At 44.1% G+C, this 24,944-nt stretch overlaps 2 protein-coding genes across 2 annotated transcripts in view; one reads left to right on the plus strand and one right to left on the minus strand.

Moving 5' to 3' along the window:
* Positions 1-4,057, plus strand: part of LOC129384597 (neprilysin-1-like) — a 53,590-nt gene extending 49,533 nt beyond the window's left edge. The window contains exons 11-12 of the mRNA XM_072285758.1: positions 1,808-1,884; positions 3,892-4,057. Of these exons, the coding sequence (XP_072141859.1) occupies positions 1,808-1,884; positions 3,892-4,000 (186 nt within the window). The 3' untranslated portion in view covers positions 4,001-4,057. The remainder of the gene's footprint in view (positions 1-1,807; positions 1,885-3,891) is intronic.
* Positions 4,058-16,108: 12,051 nt separating this feature from the next.
* Positions 16,109-24,944, minus strand: part of LOC126531192 (membrane metallo-endopeptidase-like 1) — a 103,905-nt gene continuing 95,069 nt past the window's right edge. Inside the window, exons 13-16 of the mRNA XM_072285759.1 lie at positions 20,793-20,891; positions 18,516-18,620; positions 18,337-18,413; positions 16,109-16,354 (exon numbers count right to left, since the gene is read on the minus strand). Of these exons, the coding sequence (XP_072141860.1) occupies positions 16,249-16,354; positions 18,337-18,413; positions 18,516-18,620; positions 20,793-20,891 (387 nt within the window). The 3' untranslated portion in view covers positions 16,109-16,248. The remainder of the gene's footprint in view (positions 16,355-18,336; positions 18,414-18,515; positions 18,621-20,792; positions 20,892-24,944) is intronic.

A 24,944-nucleotide genomic window follows, 5' to 3' on the forward strand; every position in this document is an offset into this window, starting at 1 on the left:
CGGTGCAAGGCTTTACTCGAGGATAAAAAAAAAATCATTCATCCGCCAATGTTGTATCGCTAACCAGCTAAGAAGTGAATTCAACCGTGGAACGTCGGCAAGAGAGAGTGCCACTCGTTACACAATGACAAAGAGTGTAGTAAGTTTCGCGCACGTTACCTGCACAGATCTATTCCAACTAACACGCAAACTTAGGCCCACTCTGTCACCAACGTCTTAGAAATAAGTGAATGTGCGCATACTTGCATCAATGTGCGGAAGCATAGGTGGCGGTGTCTACACCCACAGTAAACGAATGCCTGCAGCTAAACATTTGCATCTGTCTACAGAGTAGGCGAGTGACTAGCGCTAATACGTCGATGCTACCAGATGTTGGAAAGTACACGAGTTCTACTTTGGTAACCTTGAACTCTGCAAGATCAAGTTTATCGTAACTGAGCACCCACGCAAGCGATTACGCAAACAGTAAACCAGTGACCGCACCGGCGAGCTTGAGTGAGTAAGAAACATGACAGGCCTCTGCTTAGAAATGTTAGCGAAATGAAGAAAAAAAGAGCAAAACACACTCATTATGATTTAATTGAGAAGCGGAAAGTTTGGACAGCTTCGAATAAATTTATAGCCCAGCTTATGAGAAAAAAATTCCTGGCTCTCCCGTACTCGAGAGTAGATGTAAGCATGAAATGGCAACCGGGAAAGCCAATTGGTTGATGATACTGGCCATAACCTTAAAATTGGTGTAATGCATGTTCGCAACGGCACACCCCGCCACACCACACCACAACGCACCCCGCCATAGTGTGCCCTGGCCCATATGAACGCTGCCCAGCTAGAAGAATAAAACCGGCTGAAGGCGGCACAACAGGCAGCGAAAGACTTCAGGGAGACCGAGCGCACTGCTCAGCTATATGAAAAGCGCCTGCGTGGCACCATTTCTCGAGGCTACGCAAAACCCGCGCCGCGGAACTCACGGACCACTGGCCTTAAAAGAAGCACAGGCAACCCTGTGTCAGCACCAAAAGAAAGTAAAGTGTATGCCCTGTATTGGCCTTTAGAACGTCTCCAATTGGAAATGACAAGCAAAACTTCGGCTTACTAGAAATTACAGCTTGAGTGATATTGTGAAGAAACATTAGGAAGGACTAGCAAAACAATATTTTTTGTAACTTGTTTGGGCAGTAAATAGCGTATGTAATGCGGTCGCGTACAAACGGTTCGGCGCTGCAGACCACATTTCTTAAATTTTGACTGGTTGCCCGTAAAATCCCATTATGTTGTCGCAACTTGCCCGGATGTTCTCGCTTGAGTGCCCGAATAACACATCTGGGTTTTGGCTGACGGTCTCTTGAAGGTCGCCGACAAGGGGATATAAAAGACTTGCATCCTTAAAACCACCTTTTGCGCTGTTCCCGCCCTTTAACAAGGCATTATGACCTCCGAAAGCGCTTACATATCCTCTGTAGCTGCGGCGAAAGCTTTGTGCCGTCGATCCAGTCATCACTGCAACGATATCCGCCGAAACATGTTTGCTGAGTCGCATGGCTGGCATGCCCATCCATCGTAAACAGGGAGGCACTGGAGGCAGCTGAGGCAAGCAATGAACGCTTGACCACGTGATCAAACATGCCAGCGCCCAAAGGGCTGCCTTGAAAAGTTACTATTCGCAGTTACGAAATAACGGTACGCCTTGCTAAACCGTACAGATTTTGCCGCGTGCAAAAGACACCCCGCACTCCGATGTTCACATTTGAACTCAATGTGGCAACACATTTTTTTAAATATAAATAATGTACTTTAATCTCTTCAGGTTTGGTGTGAAGCAGCAAGCGCGGAACACGTCAAGATGAAGATATTGAGAATGCCTCACAGCCCCAACGAATACAGGCATGTATATTGCTTACATATTGCAGACAATTGGAAGTAATATGTAGCTTAGGCTATTACAATCTTTCTTGCACCCAAATTTTCCACCGAATAAAGTTATAGTAAAACGGAATCAGCAGAATCATGAAAAAAAAAATCGCTTATTGCAAATTTGTCGGCATATTTCTTCGATCAACTTTAGCAACATTAATCTTTGTTGTTTTTTTTTTTTTTTTTTTACGATTAACCACTCCTGCCAAAAGATACAAAGGGCGGGAAAAATCCGGAGAGACTGCAAAAAAGTCTTCTTTTTTTCATACAGAGTTTTACTTGCCATTCTCTGTTGCGCAGCATACTATTCCACAAGGAACGACAACGACAACAACACCGGGAGCACTGCTTTCAAGTGTCATCATTATATGCTTTTAGTTTCGTTTTGAGTACGTAGCGTAACTTGCAAACCGAGCAGAATACAGGGCGCCCTCTGGGGTTTGGCCTAGGACTGGCATCTTGGACACCGTGAAGCACGTGGAACTGCCAATATGGGTGGCAAGGTCCTTGCACTAAAATATTGCTTACACCTACAACTTCTAGGCTCCTGCAGATACCTTCATCTGGCAGTTGGGAACGAAACTGGTTTTGGTTCGGAGATATTCATTACAAGATTCGCAAATAGCTGACAAGTAAATGTGTTTTGAAACTCCTCTATGTACAATAATATTTGATTACGGATGCAGCCGTGATCGATTTTAAAATCACATGTGCACAGCGAGAGTGACTGGGACATTGAGTGATATTTTTCTCAGTTATCAGATTAGCTATCTTTTATAGGAGAGAACAAGGTATGAATTCTATTGTCTCCGCGTTCTCAGCGTAGTTATTGCGTGTATTTAAGGATAATTATTCTTTATTGCTTGAATTGTAAATCTAAGCCAATTTTACTGGATTTTCCATATTTCAGATAATGTCCAAAATGTCCTGATAAAAACAGGGGAGAAAATGATTTACTCACCTGCACAAAATTTACGGAAGGATTTTGCATTATGTCTCCCGCTGGCTGAATTGTAGAAACTGTTAAATATAAGGCATAGAATATGATATAACGCCCCGAAGTGCTGCTTGTAAGGGGACTTATTTTGGGGCTACGTACATGATATTCATCAAGAAAACTAATTACATGACGCCTGTATCAGTAGAACGATGTTTCGAGATCAATAATACATTTTATGTCATGGGACAAGCATTATTAATCCCTAAATAGGAGCTTACCATTTTCTTTGAAGCGAAAATTATTTATTACGCACATCGCTGACATACGCCACTGGAATTTGTAAGATAAAGAAAATAACGGAATTTTCTCAAGTACAATATGAGTACCGTGAAATTACGCGCGATGCTGCATTTTCTTCGATATGATGGGTGCAACTATATGAGACAGGAGGAAAGTGGTATAAGCATGGGGATTGAACAAGTGAAGTTGAGATTAAGAGGAATCAGTGGATATAGGCAGCACGTGTAACGAAAGGTAAACTGCGCTCTAAGAGAGTAAGGAATTGATACCAAGGGGACGCAAACACAGTAGAGAAAGGCAGATAATTTTGTGGTGTGTTACGATTATGGTATTTGCAGGCGCATAATGAAGTGGGTTGGCGCCAGACATGGGTAATTGAAGATTGCTGGGAGACCTCCTCGTTCTAAAAAAAAATCTAATAGTCTCATTATTATTAAGGATTTCACTTCTTTTTGTGAGTGTTTAGTAGGATGAAAGTGCCACCTTCTCAGGGAGCAGGGGAAGTGGATTATTGAAGCCACAGGAAGACTTAACAAGCCACATGGTCATTTTCTGCTGTGTATATAGTAGTGAAATATCTGTTTGAAGCTGTTGCCAGATTTCGCATGACGTCTACATTCAGTGAACGTTCAATAGAATGTCTTGATCACAATCAAAAATGCAAACATGGAATGCTGTGTAGGTTCCATATATATATACTTGCTCTCATTTTGCAACCTATTTTCTATCTATTCCAGGGTAAATATCCCGATAAAAAATTTACAAGGTTTCGCAGAAGCGTTCGACTGCCCAAGTACTAAATCCAATGATAATGAGAACAAGAATGATAAATGCGCATTATTCTGACCAACTTTGCACACTTTAAGCAGCAAAAATCACCGTAAGAAGAAATAAAAAAATGCAGCTCCTCTACATATTTTAGTTTGTCAGTGTACTTGAATCTTTATGCTTAATCGTGTATGTCTACTGCTGGCGTCGTGTTATTCCTGTAGTATTGTTCTTCCGCTTTGCTAACTACAACCATCGCTTGAATACTGATGCAGTGAAGCGAAACCAACAGTGCTTTATTTAATAAGTACAGTGTGGTCTAGCTCTAATGAAATGCTTTTTTTTTCTGGCCCTCATTTTTTACAGGAAACTAAAAAAAACATTAATGGGGCATGATACTGGTAGTTTGACGCTTATTTGATATTTATTCCTCTTGTTTGTGGTACTGTTTTGGCAATATGCCAGTTTCCGGTTGTAACTAAAACTCTTATAATAATGTTTTATGGGGGGTGAACGTTTGCTTAATAAATATGTAAATTAAAGAATAAATACGCTCCTAATTCAGCCGCTCCGAGTGGCTGCCATCGCAGTTCGGTAGCCAGCTGTACTCGTAAAATTGGTTATGTTAACGTGATGAATATTTTTCTCCAATATTACATGTCTCACAATGTTAAATAGCTAGCTTAGACTGTCATATAGTAAATACGCCGTTATCAAGGCGCTTTTCGGTGCCGCGTGAAGGCACTAAGGACGCGACAACAGACGGCGACAAGCGGTTGTAGTTCTCGACTGAGGCTGCTCGTAGCCACCCAAGCGGTGAAAAAATAAAAGCAGCTTAGTTGCAACATGGGTTTCCTATAAACACATCTCTATGGCTCGGGAATGCTCATGTCTTTCAATATTGGTACGGGGAGGAAAGACATGTAATATATTTCCAGATTATATACAGAAGGACGCTTCGGATGTCACTCAAGATGGCTACCAAACAATGCGAACATCACCAGCTGTCGTCGTATTCCCGCTCTCCACCTTCATCGCTGACAGCGCCTCGTAGCAATATTAAAGGGCTAGCATAAATTATTCATTCATTTTGAAAAGGCGATATTTTCAAAGGTATTACACGTACACACACGAAAGATATATGAAAGGAACCACAAACTTACCAAGTTTACACACCCTTTACAAATGTTCAATATGTGGCTCTTTGGTGACACGACACACGCCCAGACGATAATCGAGCTCATTCCATACATTTTGTAGCATAGTCCTGTCAATTATCTGCACTGCAGCACTGATGCGTTCTTTGAGCTCGACTAAGTATTGCGGTAGTGGGGGTACGTTAAGGACCTTGTTCACGTACCCCCAGTACGCCTATCTTCAGCACTTGTTTTCGGCATGCCGGAGATAGGTGGTAACGTCGAGGTTATCATGGTCACACACGTGCAGCAGCATGGCGTCAAATATCGTCGCCTGATTCGTTCTGTGAACCGAAGTTGAACGCCTTCATCTGCGTTGTTTCTTGCTTTGCCATGTTACAAGCGAATGTTAAGTGCAAAAGCAGTGCATTCAACGTGTTGTGTTCGACGTTGACGTACGCCGCTAATAAACCAGCGAGAGTTTTAGTCGGGCACTCTGGAATGCCATTCATCCGCTAGTGGTAGGGGTTGTCCTGCGGTGACTTTCTGGCTGTATTGTAGATGATTCGAGTCAGTTCCGCTGTAAACGTCGTTGCTCTACCAGCTCTACCAGCGACTTCGAGGGCACCGAGTCAAAGTGGGATACTCTCTACCAAAGATTTCCCCACTTCGGCCGCAATACCATTGGGCAGGCTCTCTTTTCGGCTTAACAGAAAAGCCAGTCGGTAGCCATGACAGATAAGTGATTCCCAGATGCTGATCGACGTCGAAAAGGTCCTATAACACCATCACGATGTTATGTAAGAGTTGCTGTAGAATTGCTGCTGGCTTTCTCCATGGTATCTTACTTAACTCGGACGCGATACCCAGAAGTCGTTCAGACGCGTTCGAACGGGCCCCCAGGAAACCTGCCGCTGATTGATATTATCGCACCGATAACAAAGTTGAGACAATTCGTGTGCTTCAACTTTCCCTAGGGTACTAAAACATAATAAATAAAAGGTTCTGAGGCTTAAATACACACATTTTAGAATTCGCCCGGTACCGATGCTAGGCCTAGCGTACACGCCGAATCCGTCTACACGCTATCGGCCGCCCGTCTGGGCTCAAGAGTCAACAAATATAACAAAGATAAATCACTCCATATTTCAGCTTTCGCATCAGTGTTCTTAAATAAAAAAATTTTTCGTGTGATCAGTGTCAGCACAAGAAGCGATGGGCGCCGATATGACGCGTTATAAACATACGTATATGTGCTGTCGCCTAAGGCTGCCACCATCAGCTTATAGGCTTCTCTGAAGAAGATACGTGACTAGACAGACGTGTCGATTAAAATACATCGTTGAACTAAGGAAATATTGCATCATATGCCAAATTATTCACAACTTCCCATGCCCTGGCATTGTGCAGTGGTAAATTAGCGGGGTCGGGAATCGTTGGCCAGGCAATCGAGCCATGGTGGTAACTGTTCTTGCATTTTTTATTGCACTGAAACGTTCGCGGTTGCTTTGAGTATTCGTATATATATATATATGATGGCGAGGAACCACCCATTTCACGCTCTGGAGCTGCTTTTCGCACTAGCGCTCAGCGCCTCCCAGTATGCTATGCCTGGCTACCACCCCAGCATCCAACGCGCGACACTGGCCCCATAATCTGGCATGGCACAGGATACTAGGTTCTGCAATAGAGAGAGATGCAGACATCAGACCCACGCTGCTGCTGCCGATGATGATGACGTTAGTCTGGCACGTATCCACTCACGGGGAGCCAAGAATCGCGCAGATTTTACGCATGTGTCAGGCGAATAAATATAAAAGTCCTACGTTCCGAGCGCGTTTTTTTAGTTATCTCCACTCACCAGCATTCCGAGCGCCTTGCTTTACACCCACTACGGGGATTCAGCAAGAATCGGTTGATCTAAGAAAAAGATTATTCGAGTCTGAAAAGCATCATTATTAAAAAATTTTGAACCCCTAAAGGAATGAAGTCCGATAAAAATCGATGTTGTTAACTTAACCCTTTCAGACGCCACTTTATCCCGTTGATTGAAAAGTTGCTTTCACCACATCTCTTGCATCTTCAGAATCATAGAAAGTGTACAGCTGCAGAAAATGTTAAGAATTTTCAATTGTTTAGCGATTTTTGTTAACTTTGTTAAAATTTCGACTCCATACGAAAACTCACTACAGGAACACAATATATGAGAATATGTACTATTTCATGTTTTGAAAAGCTTGAAAAGCACTTATCCAGCCACTTCAAAATTATGCCTGGTGCATGACATTGCAACGCTCTGGGTCCCCGGAGGTAACCTGGGATCAATTGAAAGCGCTCTGCAGCAAGCCATCGACGCAATCGAGGAATACCTCGCTCCCACCGGCCTGCGATGTTCTCCTGCGAAGTCGGAGCTCCTCGTCTACAAACCATCGAGAAGCGGTCCAAAGCCAAAGAACGAGATCAGAGACACACACTCCATTACTCTCAGAGCAAAAGATGGAGGAACCATTCCACACGTCAGCAAAATCAGAGTCCTTAGGATGCTCATTGAGAGCAACGGCTCAAACGCTGCGACAGTGGAGAAGATCGTGACAAAGTCGAATAATGCCTTGAATCTCATACGAGGCGTAGCAAACAGACAACACGGCCTTAAGGAAGAAAATCTCCTCAAGCTAACACACGCATTTGCGCTATGCCACTTCACCTACGAGGCGGCCATGCACAGATGGAAGGTAGCGGAGAAGGACAAACTCAATGTACAACTGAGGAAGCTAGTCAAACTAGCGCTGGGAATCCCCAAGAACACTGAGACAGAGCTCCTGCTGCAACTGGGGGTACACAATACACTTGAAGAAATCGCCGAAGCTCAAGAACGGGCTCAATGAACAAGACTCTCTGGAACCAAGCCGGGTAGAGAAATCCTAGCCAAACTAGGTCATGACACCACAGTAATGGAGAATCTATATCAAAGCGTTCCGACGGACCCACGCAACTCCTACACGGTTCGCCCACTCCCGCGGAACATGAACCCCGCTCACCATCAACCCAAAAGGCTGGCACGCGGATCGTTCATCCTGCATGAAATACGTGATAAGAAGATCCTAGCCTGTTTCGTAGATGCGGCACAGTACCCGACCAGGAAGGCCTTCGTTGCTACCACAATCAATAAGCAAGGTAAAGTCACAAACGCTCTCACAGTCAAGACCCACAAGTCCGAGATAGCAGAACAGGTCGCTATCGCACTTGCGCTCACAGACCCGACCACCACCCACGTCTACAGCGATTCACGCTCGGCCGTCATAGCCTTTCAGAAAGGAGCAGTTGCAAGCCAAGCACTGCAGATAATCAATAAATCCGCACCGCTGCAGCATCACACCATCTGCTGGTTCCCGGCACACCTCGGAGAGATCGCGGACGTCCCTCGCAATCTCAATGAGATGGCTCACAGGAGAGCGCGAGCCCTAACCCTCCGCGACGCCACCTACTCTGGTCGTGACCATCCCAGCGAGAATCGGGACGCTCCCTCCCCGTACAACGAGATCACGAAGCACTTCTATCTAGACCGCAGAATATACAGCACACCTTACCTCACCAGGCCTCAAGCCCTCACGTTCACAATGCTTCAAACAAACACGTACCCCACGCAGAACAGACTAGATCACTACATGCCTGACCTATACAAAACATCATATTGCGAAAATTGCCATAGCACACTAGACGTACATCACTTGCTCTGGTCGTGTGGCGGACCCACGCAGACAAGGATCAAGACTCCGCCAGACTACAAGAAGCATTACGCAGCACGGACCAGGCGGAGCAGCTCTGGGCTGTCCAACGAGCCCACGATGCGGCCAGGGAGCTACAACTCCCGGTCCCAACGTGGGAGTAGCCCGCTCTATGGGACCTTGCGCCCCGTAGCTCGCAGGACCTTTCATTAAAATTATTCCATCCATCCATCCATCCATCCATGACATTGTAAAAAAATGAAAGAAGTGAACCCGCTACATACAACATTCTGACAAAGAGTAAAAACACCCAGCCGTCTACCTTCCCACTCATTTTGCTAAAACATTCTGCACATCATTCAAAATTGCAGCACAGTTCCAATAATAAGTGTTTCAAGATGTATGAAACACACTTTACATACCATTATCTTCATCATTGCTTTTGCTATTGATGCACTCTCCTTTTGTGCACAATTGTGTAGACAGCGTCTTAAAGGGTTAACAAGGAGATCGTCCTGATTCGGTTATATGCGCCCGTGCTTCAAGGGCGCTTCTTTCTCATGATATGCACTACATTTTTTTTATGACTTGGCTCTGGTGACTAGCGGAAGGTGATTCCTATCTCGTTTCTAATTTCTAAACATGTTCGGCTTGGTGGCTTGGAAGGCCTCGTTTTCTCAGAGGCTTTAAATTATGCTGTTAATGACCAAGCGCTCTTAAACTCATCAGGTTGCCAATAGTTCTTTTCATATTTCATATATTGTTAAACCCAATACACTGTAAAATAATTTACACCCTTAAAACGGAAAAGGGTGTAAATGTTTTTATAACTCACACCCATAGGGTGTGATTTTTATAACTGGCATCCTAAGGGTATGAGTTAAAGACACGTTTACACCCTTTTTCACTTTCAAGGATGTAAATGATTTTGTAGTCTATACCACGCAAAAAAAAGCGAGAATAGTCGCCTTAAAGCGCATATGCGGCGATTTTTCAATGTCAGAGGATGTCGATGAAATTCGCTGGGTACGTTCCTCTGAACACTTCCGTCAGGCCCTCAAAAAAGAACGTTTGAGGGTTGCACAGATGCTTTACAAATTAATTTAATTAACTCCTTCGAAGACCTTACCTTACCCCCTCCTCAGTTACAAGCCACATTGCGTAAGACTTCAGGAGTGTTCCACGAAAAGTGTGCCGGGATTATGTAGGTGACAGGGACGAGAGCGTCGAAGTATCGACGATCGTGAGCTGGTGCATGGCGTAAGAAGTTGCTGTCGCGAGAAGTGGTGTTCTCTGTAGATGTAGGCTGCACGAACTTCAGCAATCGCCGCCCGCATAAGATTTCAGCCATTGTCGACCGCGTTCAACCGAGGTTAAGCCTATATGTAACAGTCGCGTAGTTCTTGCGTCTGCCGCTGGCGGGCCTGAGCTACTGAGATTAAGCTAATTAAGCCATCAGGATGAAGAAAACTCTTTCTGCAGTTCAGTTCAGGGTTTACGTTCCCAGTGTAGAGCATGCTGCAAGGCAATGCTGGTCCAGTCTGGTGCGGTTGGAAACACCTCCCTCATACTAATTGTCAAAAATTGTTGGAAAGCTACATCGGGGCTTCTTTTCCTTGCAGCAAGGTGTGTATTGTCGAAAATGAGTTATGCACGAATGATGGATGTCGCTGCGCCTATTGGTGCCTGCAAATGTGAGCCACCTCCGAGGAACACAGCAGTAATGGGCGGTATGGGCGGTAGTGCTAGTAAACTGATATAATTAGCAAGGCTTCATTACGCATAGACTGGAGTCATTTTTCATTGAAATGGCTGTGACATATGAGTAAGCTTTGTTCTTTTTGGCTATTTCAGGTTTTCGTGCACCCCCTGGATGGGCTGTATTATTCTTGCATCCCTTTGACATCCCTCTCATTCCAAAAAACATTTGCTTGTGAGTACTCCTCGCTACCTTTATTAATGATTGTTTTCTTGATATTTAGAACCGTGTTTGCGATGTGGCCTCTGGTGGTTTAAGTTCTCAGGAATGCTGACTTGTATGATGTTAAGATATTTGAACAGAAGCAGTATACGCACTGAATACTAGAATTATAGAAAACCACTGCTGTAAATTTAATGGTCAATCTCTGAAAGGGTCAGCTGAATTGGCCACAATGAATAATTTACTGAAGCTGTAAAAGCAGCTTTTCTGAATAAATTTTACAATACAAATACAGCTAACAATATGTGTGAAATGTGTTGCAAGATTTCACAATTTCCTGAAACATATTTGCTTTGAGAATTTACCCCAGGTACCACAAGCAGACTTAATGCAGAAGCTTTAAAGCAATACAATGACAGAGACGCACCTCTACCACATGGAATAAAAAGATCCCAGACGGTAGCACACTGCTCCTCGAGTTAAAAAACAAACACGTGTTGTCATTCATTGAAATAGCTCTTTATTTTTAAAAGTTCAATTCAGAACAAGTCACTGCAGCTTGTATTATAGTTTACGTCAGTTTCCATATTACATACCTCTCTGCAGCGACAAAATGCTGCACATACGCAATTAATAATGCATGCCCTCCAACAAAGACTGCATTTTCTGGATCGAAACTGAGTGAACCAAATGACATGTGGCTCATTTCTAGTTGCAGCTAAACTTGATGGCCGCTAGCACTCAGGGCAAGTAGTAGTAGTAAAAACTTTATTTCTCTTACTGGGCTGGGCGGTGAGTGCGTACCTTAGCCCAGGGCTCCGCTGGTGTCTCTGGTTTGCTGGGCTTGATAGAGAAGAGCTCTCTGGCACTCTACATCTTCACTAGCAAGCCAAACAACCCTCTGCCTGTTACTTGGCACTTGCGCCAAAAAGGGCGAATTGGAATTTGGAGGCTGTAGTGTACACGTTCATGTTACATGGGCAAGAGTTGGCAACTTGTCGCACTAAGAACACGTACTTTCATAGAATGCTGTGTGTATCTTAATGAGTATTTGTAGGTGTAGATATGTGTTAGTCTGTACAAAGCGTCAATCCCTGGCCTGTTCTTCCATAAGGTTGGGGTGTGGGCGGCTGTATTTTTGTCTCTCGTTTTCCTGGTTTTTCAAGGTGTCGTGTGGGTCAATCGGGGTTCCTTGAAAGGAGTGACTAGGGCCCGGATGCTTATTCATCGAGCAGTTCGGTCTGCCCTCTCATTTCCCTCGAGTCTAGAGTGCACAGGGCACTAAATTACCGCGTGGTGCTATTATGTGAATATTGTGTGGGATGGTACCCATCATGAACGAACAGCATGCGGCCATAGAGTCCATCATGGCCAATGCAGATTGTTTCTTTTACTTCTGCATCTCGAAGGGCCAGTGCCATGGCTACTGCCTCCACGGTGCAGCTTGAAGGGTTCCGAATGGAGGTCGTTATCATTGCGGACCGATTGAAGGCCACTATTGTGAATTTGTGGGTTGCCTCTAAAGAAGTATCTGTGTACTATATGTCTGGATTTCTTTCATATATCTTTTGTAAAGCCTTTCATTGCGCTTTTCTTCTGATTTGGGGGTGTTCTGTGCTCATATTCTTTGGGATTGGGGAAAATAGAATTTTCTCTCTTGTTGGTCTGGGTAGCAAAACTGATTTTTCCCATCCACACTGCACTCTCAGGGGATATAACACCCGTTGCAACAGGACCTTTGCTTGTTCTGTCGAATTCAGACATTCTCTGTGGCGTGACCACTGCCATGGTATGTTCTTCATATGTGTTGTGAATACCAAGAACCTCCAGCCTATTGGCACTTGTTTTTGGGAGCCCTAGTTGCTCTGATGATGGTGCTCACTTTAGTCATTTCAGCCTTATTTAGTTTTTGAAAGGGGAGGCTATAGGTCACCCTGCTAATAATGAATGCTTGCAGAAGTCTGATTGTCTCCACTTCTTTGAAGCCTCTTTGCTGTTTTGTGACTCTGTGGGTCACTCGTGCCACATTCTTTGTTCATTGTTTTAATGTTTCTAGCATGTGTGACGCCCTGCCGTTTTCGTGGTACAAGAAGTCAGAATACATTCAGGTATTTGGGCACTAAGGTCCAGAAACAAGAAAAAGAATTGAGATTGGCTAGGTGCTTTCTTTTAATGCAGTGAAACGTAACTAAATTCCAAGTATGTATTCACACGACATCTGCACATGAACACGCTACTAAAATACGCCAAAGCCTGACCAAGCAGACAATTTAGCTGGCTTTAAATTTATTCCATTTATCCTTTTCAGCACTGGCCAAACTTGTGCAATGCAGGACTATGAAAACGCAGTAGGTGTCTGCATACAGAAAAAAAAATGTATGCTGTCACTGCCTGAAACTGATTTCTAATGCACAACGTTTTGGCCATAGACTATTTGGTAAGAGAAGGAGCTGGTACAGATTTTCCAATGAAAATGCATGCAGTTCAAAGCTTATTTCAGAAAACTGATAAAATGAACATACTTGTGTGCACACAGCGCGTGCCTCCATTTGACATAGAAACAGGCTGGCTGTTCGCATTGTTCATGCTGCATAACAGTAATTTGCAACCTTAAAAATAATGTTACCATGACACAAATCGCTGTCGCAACCTTTATCGACACAAAGGGCGGAATGGTGATCAAACACACCTGATGTCAAAACCCAACACTCTTTGATCCACCGTAGTTGCTATAAGTGTCCTTGGCGTTGTGCTTAGTATTAAGCACAAGGTTGCAGCATCAAATCCGGGCCACGGCAGCCGCACTTGGACATGGGGGCTTGCAAGAATGCCCGCGTGCCGTGCATTAAAAAACTGTGCACAGTAATGAACCCCAGGATGTCAATATTAATCCGATGTCCCCAACAGCAGCGTGCCTCATAATCAGATCGTGGTTCTGGCACGTAAAACACGAGGAATTGAAAAAGAAAGAAATGTCTCCTTTTTATGCGACACTACCTCCTTGAGTTTTCTTGAGCGGACTGATGGTTCTCAACACCGCGACAAAAAGGTGTGAGCATTATGCGCATAGCGCAGTGGGTACGCGCCGTACTAACCACCGCAGCTGAAAAAGGCCGCCTGAAACATGAGGCAAGTGGGCAAGCGGTAATCCGAAACGCGGCGTTTTCAAAGCAGTCGACACCGTTCGTGCTCCAACTTTGTGAGGACTGTGGGTGAAGTATCACTAGCCGCTTTCATATGGTGGCGCAGTAGGGAATGCCCGAGCACAGCCACGCGAACCACAAAAGTATTGTAGTACACAGATCACGACAAGGCGATGGCTACGCGGTGACCCATCACCGCCGTGCTGCGCAGTGGGCCAGGTAGTTATTATTGTGAGATTCCACCGTACACGAAACGCTCTCCAACGGCCGCCAAAATTCTCTCGTAAACACGCATATAGACACACACGCAGAACTACGAAGAGCAGAACAGTAGCCGTCACCGGCGCCGACGACAGTGGCGCTTTGCGGACTTTGCCTTCAGTTTCACATTTAGTTGATGGGAAAACGAACAGAAGCGAGGACATTCTGCGGCCAAAGCCATCGAAGTTTTGCAAGGTCCCGCTTCTAAAGTCAAGTGCTGACCGGGGGTTTTGGCACCGCGACAGGACATTGTGGTCGACGAGATGAACCAATGGTCAATTATATTGCCCTAAATAAGTTGGCTTGCACTCTGGAAATGTATAATTTGCAGAAATAAAGAAAAGAAAAAGAACCAAAGACAATATATCTCTCCTTTCTCGTTTCTTTGTCACAGATGTGTAAAATAAAATAAAATACCGCATAAAATAAGAAATACAACACTTTTTACGCTAATGGGAGTCCTCCATTTTCTAATCTTCCTCTTAAAAAGGGTGTAAAATTGAGGTTGTTCCTCCTTCTTTCATTCCCTTTTTGCGAAGGAGCGAAATGGAGGACGCTGAGCATTTCTACACAATTGTAAGGAGGCACGGTTTTAAGGCACGTAGCCTAAGGGAGGTGACATACTTTAAAATGCCATTTTCAGCTCATTTCCGTTTACAGTGCAAGATACGACTCAAAGGGTGTAATTTTGCTTAAGAGTGTGGATTGTGCGCTGGAACCTGGTAGAAAATGGCAGATTATTTCGTTTTCTGTGCGGCCGACGGTATGATGCGGGAATGAGCAGACGAAACGGAAGTTCGTAACTTTTTACTACGGCGTGGAATGAAACGAAGACTCACAGGGATTCGGTTTATAGAGTTTAGTAATTCTGTAAACTTTAAATGGCATGGGAAGCAACGGATCAGACGAATAACAATGTAACAATAACGAATTAACAAATTACACCGTCAATGATTTAGTGAAGTCAAGTATCGTAGTGAGTGACATTGCTAGCCGTGCATTTTAAGTAGACGTTTTTGTGGGTGTGACCTTGGCTCTGGCTGGCTGCGATCGAAGCTTCTTCAAGAGGGAAGGCACATCGCGCTTGGTTAGAAATTTCAGGTCTTTTCGGCGGGCAGTGTGCAGCGGTGTAATACTTTGCAGACATGATCGTCAGTGCATGATGCGTTGCGCTTCTCTGACCAACTTGGTGAGGGACCAAACTGGTGACCAAACTTGGTGAGGGACCAAACTGGTGACCAAACTTGGTGACCAAACTTGGTGAGGGGTCCTTTAGGATTGGTTAGTGCGAATTATCCAAGCAATTTGCCTCATCATGTTCCTTATAGTGTTCAGTGCAAACAGGCGTACGAAAATTTGACGATGCATGTAATTTTTTATGCAGAGATTCTCTCTATCGTTCACACACACACACACACACACACACACACACACACACACACACACACACACACACACACACACACACACACACACACACACACACACACACACACACACACACACACACACACACACACACACACACACACACACACACACACACACACACACACACACACACACACACACACACACACACACACACACACGCGCACACACACACACACGTTTTATCACAATTCAAAATCATACTACGGGATAGACAACTTCACATAAAAGGTAATGTCATAGGTGGTCCGTACACCAGGTGAAATACCTATATATAGTACAGTAATTAGCTAATACCTCCCTGACGACTTATGAATCTTGCAGTAGATAAAAGTATAGGGCAGTGAATTAGGCGTTTGACTTATTTTGCCAAAAAATAGCCTACAACGCCACATGTCCTATCATAAAACTGCATATATGAATAATTGAAGTAAGCAGGAAACCACCTACATGCTTGAAGCAGCGTCGTACGAAGGCATGGTGTCCTTAAAATTGTTGCAATATTTGTGATTCTAGTTAATTGGTGGCAAGGTGCCAAGAAGGCGCAAGAACTCATTAAGCTATAAATCTTGCGCATTCATAGTGTTTATTTATTTAACTTTACAAAATGGTTTAATGATTAGTGCTTGTGGTGTCGTCTTGTCTCGTATCCCGTCTCCGTTTTGCGCTCTTTACACAAGGTATATTCATGCTGTTGTCCGATTCCCCTTCACCATAAAGAACAGGTTTCATTTTTGTACGGGTGCATTGGGGAGCCAAGTGAACAGTTGAACGCCTTACCAAATTCGTCCAAATTCTTCAAGGGCACGTTCACCCTAAAAATAAATAGCAGATACGTGTCATGACTTTGTAAGCAAAGATAAGGGATCGGCATTTTTAGGCACGATCTCACTTCCTGTACAAAACAGTTTAATGAAAAAGTAATCACACTGCTGTACAGGTCATTAGTACCTTATTGAATTTTTCTGAATAGAACTTTGCTGATTTAATCATGTAGAACTGCAATTTTAGGCTTACTTGTGTGTCGCTTAAGAGATAACGCCAGGAGTGACTACCTCGGCTGCAATGTTTCCTTAGTTAACTGGCTTAGTTGTACTGATGATAGTCAGCATATTTATAGCAAATATGTAAGCGTCCAGATTTCATTTTAATGTAGTATCGCTCTACTAAAAGAAAAAAATTAAAATTTCTTTCTGTACCAACGGAACAATTTCTTATTTTGTATGTTACTTGGAAGCTTTCATGAAAAGTAAAAGCAATCTCTGAAAGTTGCCTAATTTAATCATTTTTTACATTCCCAGCCCGCGAAGACTATGAAGCAACATTTTCGTCACTTGCGATTCAACAGTGAAAAATTATGAGGCTTTCTTGTAGACAAATGAATGTCTATTACTCATACTAACCTGTGGACACACATTTCGTCCTGCGAATTATTGTTCACGTTATAGTGGCACATATCCGTCACTTTTGTTTCTGTGACCACATAGCCACACTGAGCGTGTTTCAGATTGTTCATATCACTTGGCCTCTAGAGCTATCATAAGGTTACGGGGCAAATGGCAACGCGATGAATTTGTCACATAAGGCAATTTGCTGCGAGGAATTCAGCCTATTACATCGCAGAACCTTCGTATAAAATCCAAACATTTCGCACGCATATCATGCGCCAAAAATTCGCCTTTGCAATATGTAAAAAAACAACGGCAGTTGCACTAATTCCGTCAATTAGAGTGTCAAAATGATGTCCTCGTTTTCTGTAGTTATGAACGGAGGCCCATGAATACTGTTGAGGTGAACAATTAACAGTAATACTCGATTGGAGGCGTCGAATAAGTGGCGTCCAGGTGTTTGGGTAGCTCCTCAGCAACTATGACATCTCTTATCCTAATGCCCTAGACTAGAAACTAGACTAGCAAAACGGTGATCGGGGAGAGTATCAGATAATCTCATAATTTTTTTAGCTGTAGGTTCTGCTTGACGGGCACAGCGCACCATCGTCCTGAGTCTTGTTATACCGCGCGTAAAAACACTAATGGTTCACGGCGAAACTATACAGCTTATGTAACACCGATAACCCGGCTACAACCTTCTGTGCTTCAACGACACGCCTCGCAAATGGCGGTGGCGAAATCCAGGTAAATGGCAAACATACGTTGCTGCCAACTGTACGGCGATGACATAGTGACCGGAAGTGTCTGAAGACAACTCCAGACAAAACGAATATTTTGGCCGAAATTTCCTTGAAAAAAACGGATCGATATATGTGTTCAAAACGTTCAAACACGTTTCGTAACGTACTTACTATGCTGAAATCAAACCAAAGAACAGAAAATGGGAAAATTATGAATGTTCAGACAGCAAGGGCACTTCGGGGAGGTAGGTCGACTAGTTTCTTTGCTGCAACGCTTATTTCTAAATAATGGCAAAATAAGGCAACTTAGCTGTTACAGTTAGCAGAGAACGAATAGGATGGATTGGTTAAACGCTCTTTGTATTCAGTGTGGTCCTCTGCGGTGCCCAAAGTGTTGAAGAAATACATTTTCTGACAATTTGCCGACTCTTTCTTCCGTGCATCGTACCCTAATGAAAGGAAACGCTTAAATTTTAGGTCATATACATTACAATAGTTTCATGTGATGAGGCACTGCTGTTAATAATTTGCACAATGCAAGGTGTGTCGAGAAAGGTCATGACTTCGCTCTCATTATCCGTTCATTGCAAATTCCGTGAAAAAAAAGGCAACAAAACCTATTAACTACGCATAAACCTTTTCTGACTAGATAAATTTTCATCTTACCTGTTTTGCGCAGAGCTGAATATTACCCTTCTTATCTCTTCGATGAGTGAATACTTGTCTGCTGTTTTGCACAAAGTCTGTGGAAATAACGGAAAAGCAATAGCAGGCATTACAACAGTAATTTGGGAGCTTTTTCTTATGTAAAATATAATTTGTTTGTCCAAAGTCAGACAACCTACCCTAGCACGCGAAATGAAGAACAGCTGCATTCCGCTGAATTTTTCTAGACCTGTTAGACGAGTATCTTGCCCTCCACATTCTTCTTCAAGTACTTTGGTATATGCCTGGAAATAAAAAAACGAGAATGGTGTAATTAGGCCTTTCACCAAAAGCGTACCCTTTAAGTCCCCCTCTAAGTAATGTAGCAGTAGTATGCTTCGACTTTAGTTCACTTTATGCAGCTCAAAGAATAAACAATCTTTAACTACAGTGGTAGCTGGTGGCAAAAATTAAAAACATTGCATAAAATGTGTCAGGATATTTATAAAAGTATAGCTGTAATGTACGCCCATTTTCATAGTTCCCTGTGCCATCATTAAGGGTTAGCTTCATTGTGCAGCTGTGCTGATGGTATCGTGCTTTGCTTCGGCTTGTTTGCACACTTTTACAGAGTCTACCATAATGACTCTTCGTAGAAAAACATCAAGGCGAGGCAAATGTGGGTAAAAGGGTCGATGTTGATTAACGCCAGCATTTCAAAAACAGGTAGCATGAACGCTTACGTGGTTTCCTGTCAGATATTTTTTGAAAAGCGAAAACAAGGAGTGTCGAGGTAAGAATACAGCAACTGTGCGCAATTATCGATAACCGCAATTGACCAATAATGAAGAGCTCTGTTTTATACATAACTACGTATGGCTCACTATTTCCCACTCGCGTAGACATATGTTTTTACCTGAGCACTTCAGTAGGTATCGTCTTGTACATTGCGAGTTTCAGTTTTTCAAAATACATCTCTGAATTCTCATCTAAAATTTAATGGTCGCATTTAAATATCCTCAAACTTAAAGTGAAATCCCATTCGCATTTTGACGTTGTTGACCTCTCAGTTCACAGGCGCAAACCGCATGACATTCCTCACTTAGTGGTGAAAAAGTGTAGCATGTAGCTTAGCGTAATATGGTTGTCTAATAATAATTTTACGTGCAGATTAATTATTTTGATTTGGTTTGGACGAAAAAGATTGACGCTCCAAAAAAACAAGGATGCCAGTGTGGACTTATCCATGTGCTGATGTTCCCTCGCGCTTGACCTAAATCTATATTCAAACGACATATAACGAAACCCAGTAAACTTTTTTTGCTCCTTGCACAACGTGAAGAGAATGGCTAGAAGGAAGGCACCATTGTAATGTCAGTAATGATAAAACAGGAAGCTTAAAGATTTTGCAGCCATTTGGGAGAGTTAATAAATCGAACTGCTCTCAGCTCACGTTCTGAAATCCTAAATTTTATTTTTGTAACATTGCTTGTTCATTTTACAGCGAAGCTGTTAGACTCTTGTTGGTCGGCATTTTTCGTGTCCGCGTCCGGAAGGAAAAATGTGGGGCGAATCTAGGCGGCATTGCTGGGCCAGGAGCAGTGTCTAGAACCCCAGTAGGGCAGAGGCTTCAAGCAGTCAGGAAAGTGAAGTGAACAGTGCATACAACCTTTCGAATCTCGCAGACAAATTACAGACCAGCATACGTGTCAATAACGAACAAGCCCAAAACAATCATCCGAACCACATAATTGATAAGACGCTCCTGATAACAATGCGAATCACGCAGCGCTGCCCGCATACGTTTTCAAGCAAAGATTACTGGTGTGCAAGCTGCCGCGGCGACGACGTGGGGAGCGAAGTCACCAATTATTTCGAATATAAAAGAACCTGCCTAGCAACTGATTTCAGTGCTGTTGTAGCACCACTATGTGTGGTGGCGTGTTGTCAAACTTACCATTGGTGCCATTAGTACGATTCCTCTAAACTACCACCACAGCGATTGATCTAAAGTAATATAGCATTGCATAACCCCCTAAGCAGTGTTGGTGGTTTTAAACAGCTTTCGCTGGACATTCACTTTCGCAGGGCAGGGATGGTGAGCCAATTGATATTGCACAGTCTATACTTATAACGTATCCCAGTTATAATTGACCACTTCATTAAACTTAGTGCTTATTTGTCGTTTCTTCACAAACGTCTGGAGATGGGGAAACGGTCTTATCCGGAGTTACTGTCCCATTATTAAAGGCAAATGAAGCAGGTTTCCAAAATTCTGTAGTGCATAAAGACTGGTTTGTGAATAGAACAATATCGTGCATCAAAAGCACTTCTGTATGAAATGAGCACCTGTAATAATTTGATGGCAAGTTTTATTCGCGCACGAATATTAGCTATTACGTATAGATTGTTACACTTTTCACAAGTAGAATACATATATGGCTGGGTTATTCCCATGAGGCATTTCTGAAACTCACTTTGAAAGCTGTCTGGAGGCCAGTGTTGTCAGCAAGGTCTTCGTTCACGGTTTTGCTCCAGTGGACGCGAAGTCCTTTTGAATAATAATAATGACTTTTCTGCAATAGAAGTTATGTATTAAACCTCCAGCGTACATGGAGTTGTCTTGACCCATAACAATCGCGTCTCTGCATTTGAAGTTCTGTGTTAAACCTACAGTCGATAGTGCTAGCGGGGTGTGGCAGGGGGATTGCGTCAATGAAACAGGTTGCTAGGCTAGTTACGGCATGATTGTGGTGCCGCAAAAGACGAGGGACGACAGAAGGAACATTGACCTGTCTCCGAAACGTAACGACGCCGGCCAACGTTGCATTTGTAGTCCCTCGTTGTTTGCTGCGCCATAATTCTGCTAATCAATTGCGTCACAGTGGTATTACCGTTACATCTTGTAAGCTAGTGCATGAGGCAATACCATATTTCAGAGCGGAGCTCTCTGCACCCGTTCCTGCGGCGAGCTTCGGCGTCATACCTCGTAACCGATCGAACGAGCACGGCGAAAGATGACATTGAACGCGGAACACAGGTGGAAATGAAATACCGGGATAGTGAAGAGAGCGTGTAAAGGAAAGCGCAGGAGGAAGGTGCACCGGAACCATGAGGTGGAAAGCGGAGAAGGAGGGTATGGCGAAATAGTGAGAAGTGTAGCGCCGCGCGCGACAGAATTTACGGCGCAAGAGTAGCGCGCTTCGCCTGTATGGAAGCAAAGCGCTGCGTGAGCGGAGGTCTGTTTGCGGCGGCTACTGTGAATCCCGCCCTCACGTCAGGATTAGCTCGGCGCTCGGCCCACATTTCACACCGTTTGCAATGTGCCGCACGAGACAGACTTTCCGCGCCAGTCAATATATCCCGAGATGAAAACACATGTACAGCTGTGCTCTAATTTCGCATTCGGATTATCGTAATCATTGGGGGAGTTTATATTCTTCCTCTAGTTTTGCCGAGTCACTGTTCCTAACTGTGTCTGCGCAAAGGTTTCGTCATTTTTCGGAATTTAGTGCACCCTTCGTAAAGAGTAAAACAGCATGGACATTTAATTTGGCAACTCCATTCGATAATCTCCTTAAAGGAATCGTAAAAAATGAGTTTACACTTGTAGTATCAATACAAAAATACAGACACAACTATTAGGAGTGTTTGTTGGCTTCTTATGATATGACGAAAAATCGGGCCCCTCAGTTAACCCCCTTTTTTCTCGTTTATTACATAACGAGGGTCTCGAATCCGGCTACATTGGTGCCTTCAGGAAGCATATGTGGGTTTATTGACCGGTTGCCTTCATCCAAAAAGATCACGCTCTCGTGACGCCTGCGGCAAAAAGGAAGTTCCACGTTCACCACCAAGGTCTGTGAGTGGTGGCACTGGCTAACACTGCCAGGGTTCTTCTGGGACACATAATTACCCAAGAAAGAGGGTGGGGAAACAGCGCCGCGGAAGCTCAATTGGTGAAGCATCGCACTCGAAATGCGAAGGTTGTGGGTTCGGCTCCCAGCTGCGGCAAGTTGTTTTTTCATCCACTTTATTTTCCATTAATTTATCACTTCTTTATTTCAGATATTAAGCACAAGTAATTTCTCCTATGTTGTCCTTGGTGTCAGTGTTTGTTGGCTTCTTATGATAACACTCCAGTATTATCACTCTTGGCAATACTCGTCGCGTCTTCGACAAGCGTGAGTACCGAAAGAAGATATATGTTGGGAGGCCATAGAAAGCGTCACAAACTAGTCTCACTGAGATTCAGTACACGCCAAGCCGTTACCACGGCCAGCTTACTTTTTTTTGCTGACTGCGTACAACCCAAGGCGCGGCAAGTGTGACTCAAAAGTGTTCCAAAAAGTAACGAAATGAATTAAAATAATTTTGGGGGTCATAAAATTCGTCGCGAACTTGTCCAAGTAAGATTCAGTACACGAGAGACTAACTGCGGCACACGGCCGAGCTGCTTTTCGCTCACTGCGTCACAACGCCGGGCGCAGCCGCTGTGCTTCGAAAGTACTCCAAAAAGTAACGGCATTAGCCACAATAATGTTCGGGGCCAGAAAAAGCGTCAAAGTTGGTCCAAGTAAGATTCAGTACACGCGAAAATGTGTCACACAGCCAAGGTGCTTTTCGGTAACTCCGTCACCAAGCCGGGTGAGGCGAGCGTGCCCGAAAACTACCGAAATATTTATCATAATGTTGAGGCTCATAGAAAGTGTCGCAAATATCTCCCGGTATCAGTCATTAGACCGTTTTAGTACTGCGCCATGACGATACGTACGCAGCAGGCAAGTTCTCTGCGGAACGTAGGAGCCCGAGTCACGTTAGGGCGTTTCGTACTGCAAAATATCTACGTACATGTACGTAAGCGGGCGAGCGTTAGGTTGAACTAGACGCTGTTGATCTCGCTAACGTGATGTAACATGTGGGCGCGTTCACGCTTCGTGGAACTATATTTATACATTTAGGAGACTACTTTTTATACGGATGAAATGCACGAATCATAACGAGAAAAATAACAAGCGAGTGTTTGTTTCTGAGGCTGGCACGGTCATTTGCGATGAACTGTGCAAAAAGCAGGTCTAGCCTTTCGCGAAAACAGCACACACTGAACACTTTCTCAAAAACAAAGTTCCTATTATTGATATGCATTCCCACCACGCAGGATCCGGGAATGGCTTCTGCGCGTTCACTTCACGCAGCAAAGCAGAAATCGTAGGCCATTGAAAAGTACAGCCTTCCGCAGCTCGCCTTTGACGCTGACATTTTGGGAAACTCTTTTGTCTCGCGCCCTCCCGAACAAACGAGAACCACGCGAGCAGCACGCAAGGCCCCCTGCGTACGCACGCAAGAATCGGATGCGTGCGTACGCAGCGGCCGCGTACCCATCACGTACCGTTCGTGTTGCGTTCTGCCCATGCGCACTGTGCAGAACGTAGCGATCTTACGTACGAAACGCCGTAGAGTACGCTACGTACGCAGTACTAAAACCGTCTATTAACGCAAATTAACTACGCCAGAACCATTGAGCTCTCTTTCGCTAACTGCGTCACAAATCTCGGTTCCGTGCAGTAAAAGCCAAAATTGCTTGAAATACGTCGCAGACAAACAAAATTTCTCGCCTTTCCGTAGCCCAATAATACCGTGGTGCCGTGTCGAAGTGCAGAAGGAACGCAAGAATACGCCTACAGCCCAACAAATTAGCTACATCCATAATAAACGGGTCGCCGAACAGGCGAACTTAACATGCGCACCCGGCCTCGCTGGCTTCGGTGGCCTGTCTAGCGCACAACGCATGCATATGTCGGGCTTGGCGCGCAGTTAGCTTTTTGCTAGGTAATGCAAGAAAAGTAGGTCGCAAAGTATAAGTTCATTTATGCGCGAAGCTTTTTAGTTTTAGCGGGCAAGAATAAAAATAAATAAAACGTTGAGTCCAATTTTATTTTATATTCTTTTTTCCCATGCTCGCCTCAACTAACGGATGGGATTAGCGCGAGGCGTGAAGTGTTTCTTGTTGCCAGTTTTCGCCTAGTGTCCCCTCTTGTTGAATGTCTTTCACTAAGTCCGAAGTCTCACGTTAACAACGCTATCTCTCTATCTCAGCTTGTGGTCAAGCATTATGACGATCTTTTCCTTCTTTCGCGGTCGGCTTTTTCTCACGGCACCTATTCGAGAACCGAGCGACTACTAAGGGAAATATTGTGCTCCATGTGGTTCTCGGGCACGACCTTTCCGGATTGCCTCTGCCCATCGAAGCCGTCCGCGTGCAACGGTATTTGCGGCCTGTTTTTGGGCATGACTGCCTTTTTTTGCAAGCGTGATACATACAAAGCGATTCGCAGAGCCAAGCGAGCAATCAGGCTCTGCATGACCATGCCAGTGTTGCAGGGTCATGCAACATTGACACGTGGCTCAGTCGTAGTAGCTTGCGAGCACATCTTCTTCACAGCTTGACGTAGTTGCTGTCAATCCTTCACCTATAATATTCCTTTTCACCTCTATGGCCCTCCTCGTTTTTGCCAGCTGTGCTCAGATGTCAGCCACAGCTCCAAGAGCGCTTGAATAAAATGTATACTGCTCTCATAATAAAGTAATTTCTGTGCTAAAGCTAGTGCGCGGGAACAAATACACCCTTT

This window comes from Dermacentor andersoni, unplaced genomic scaffold, assembly GCF_023375885.2.
Source record: "Dermacentor andersoni unplaced genomic scaffold, qqDerAnde1_hic_scaffold ctg00000041.1, whole genome shotgun sequence".
Classification (NCBI taxonomy): domain Eukaryota; kingdom Metazoa; phylum Arthropoda; class Arachnida; order Ixodida; family Ixodidae; genus Dermacentor; species Dermacentor andersoni.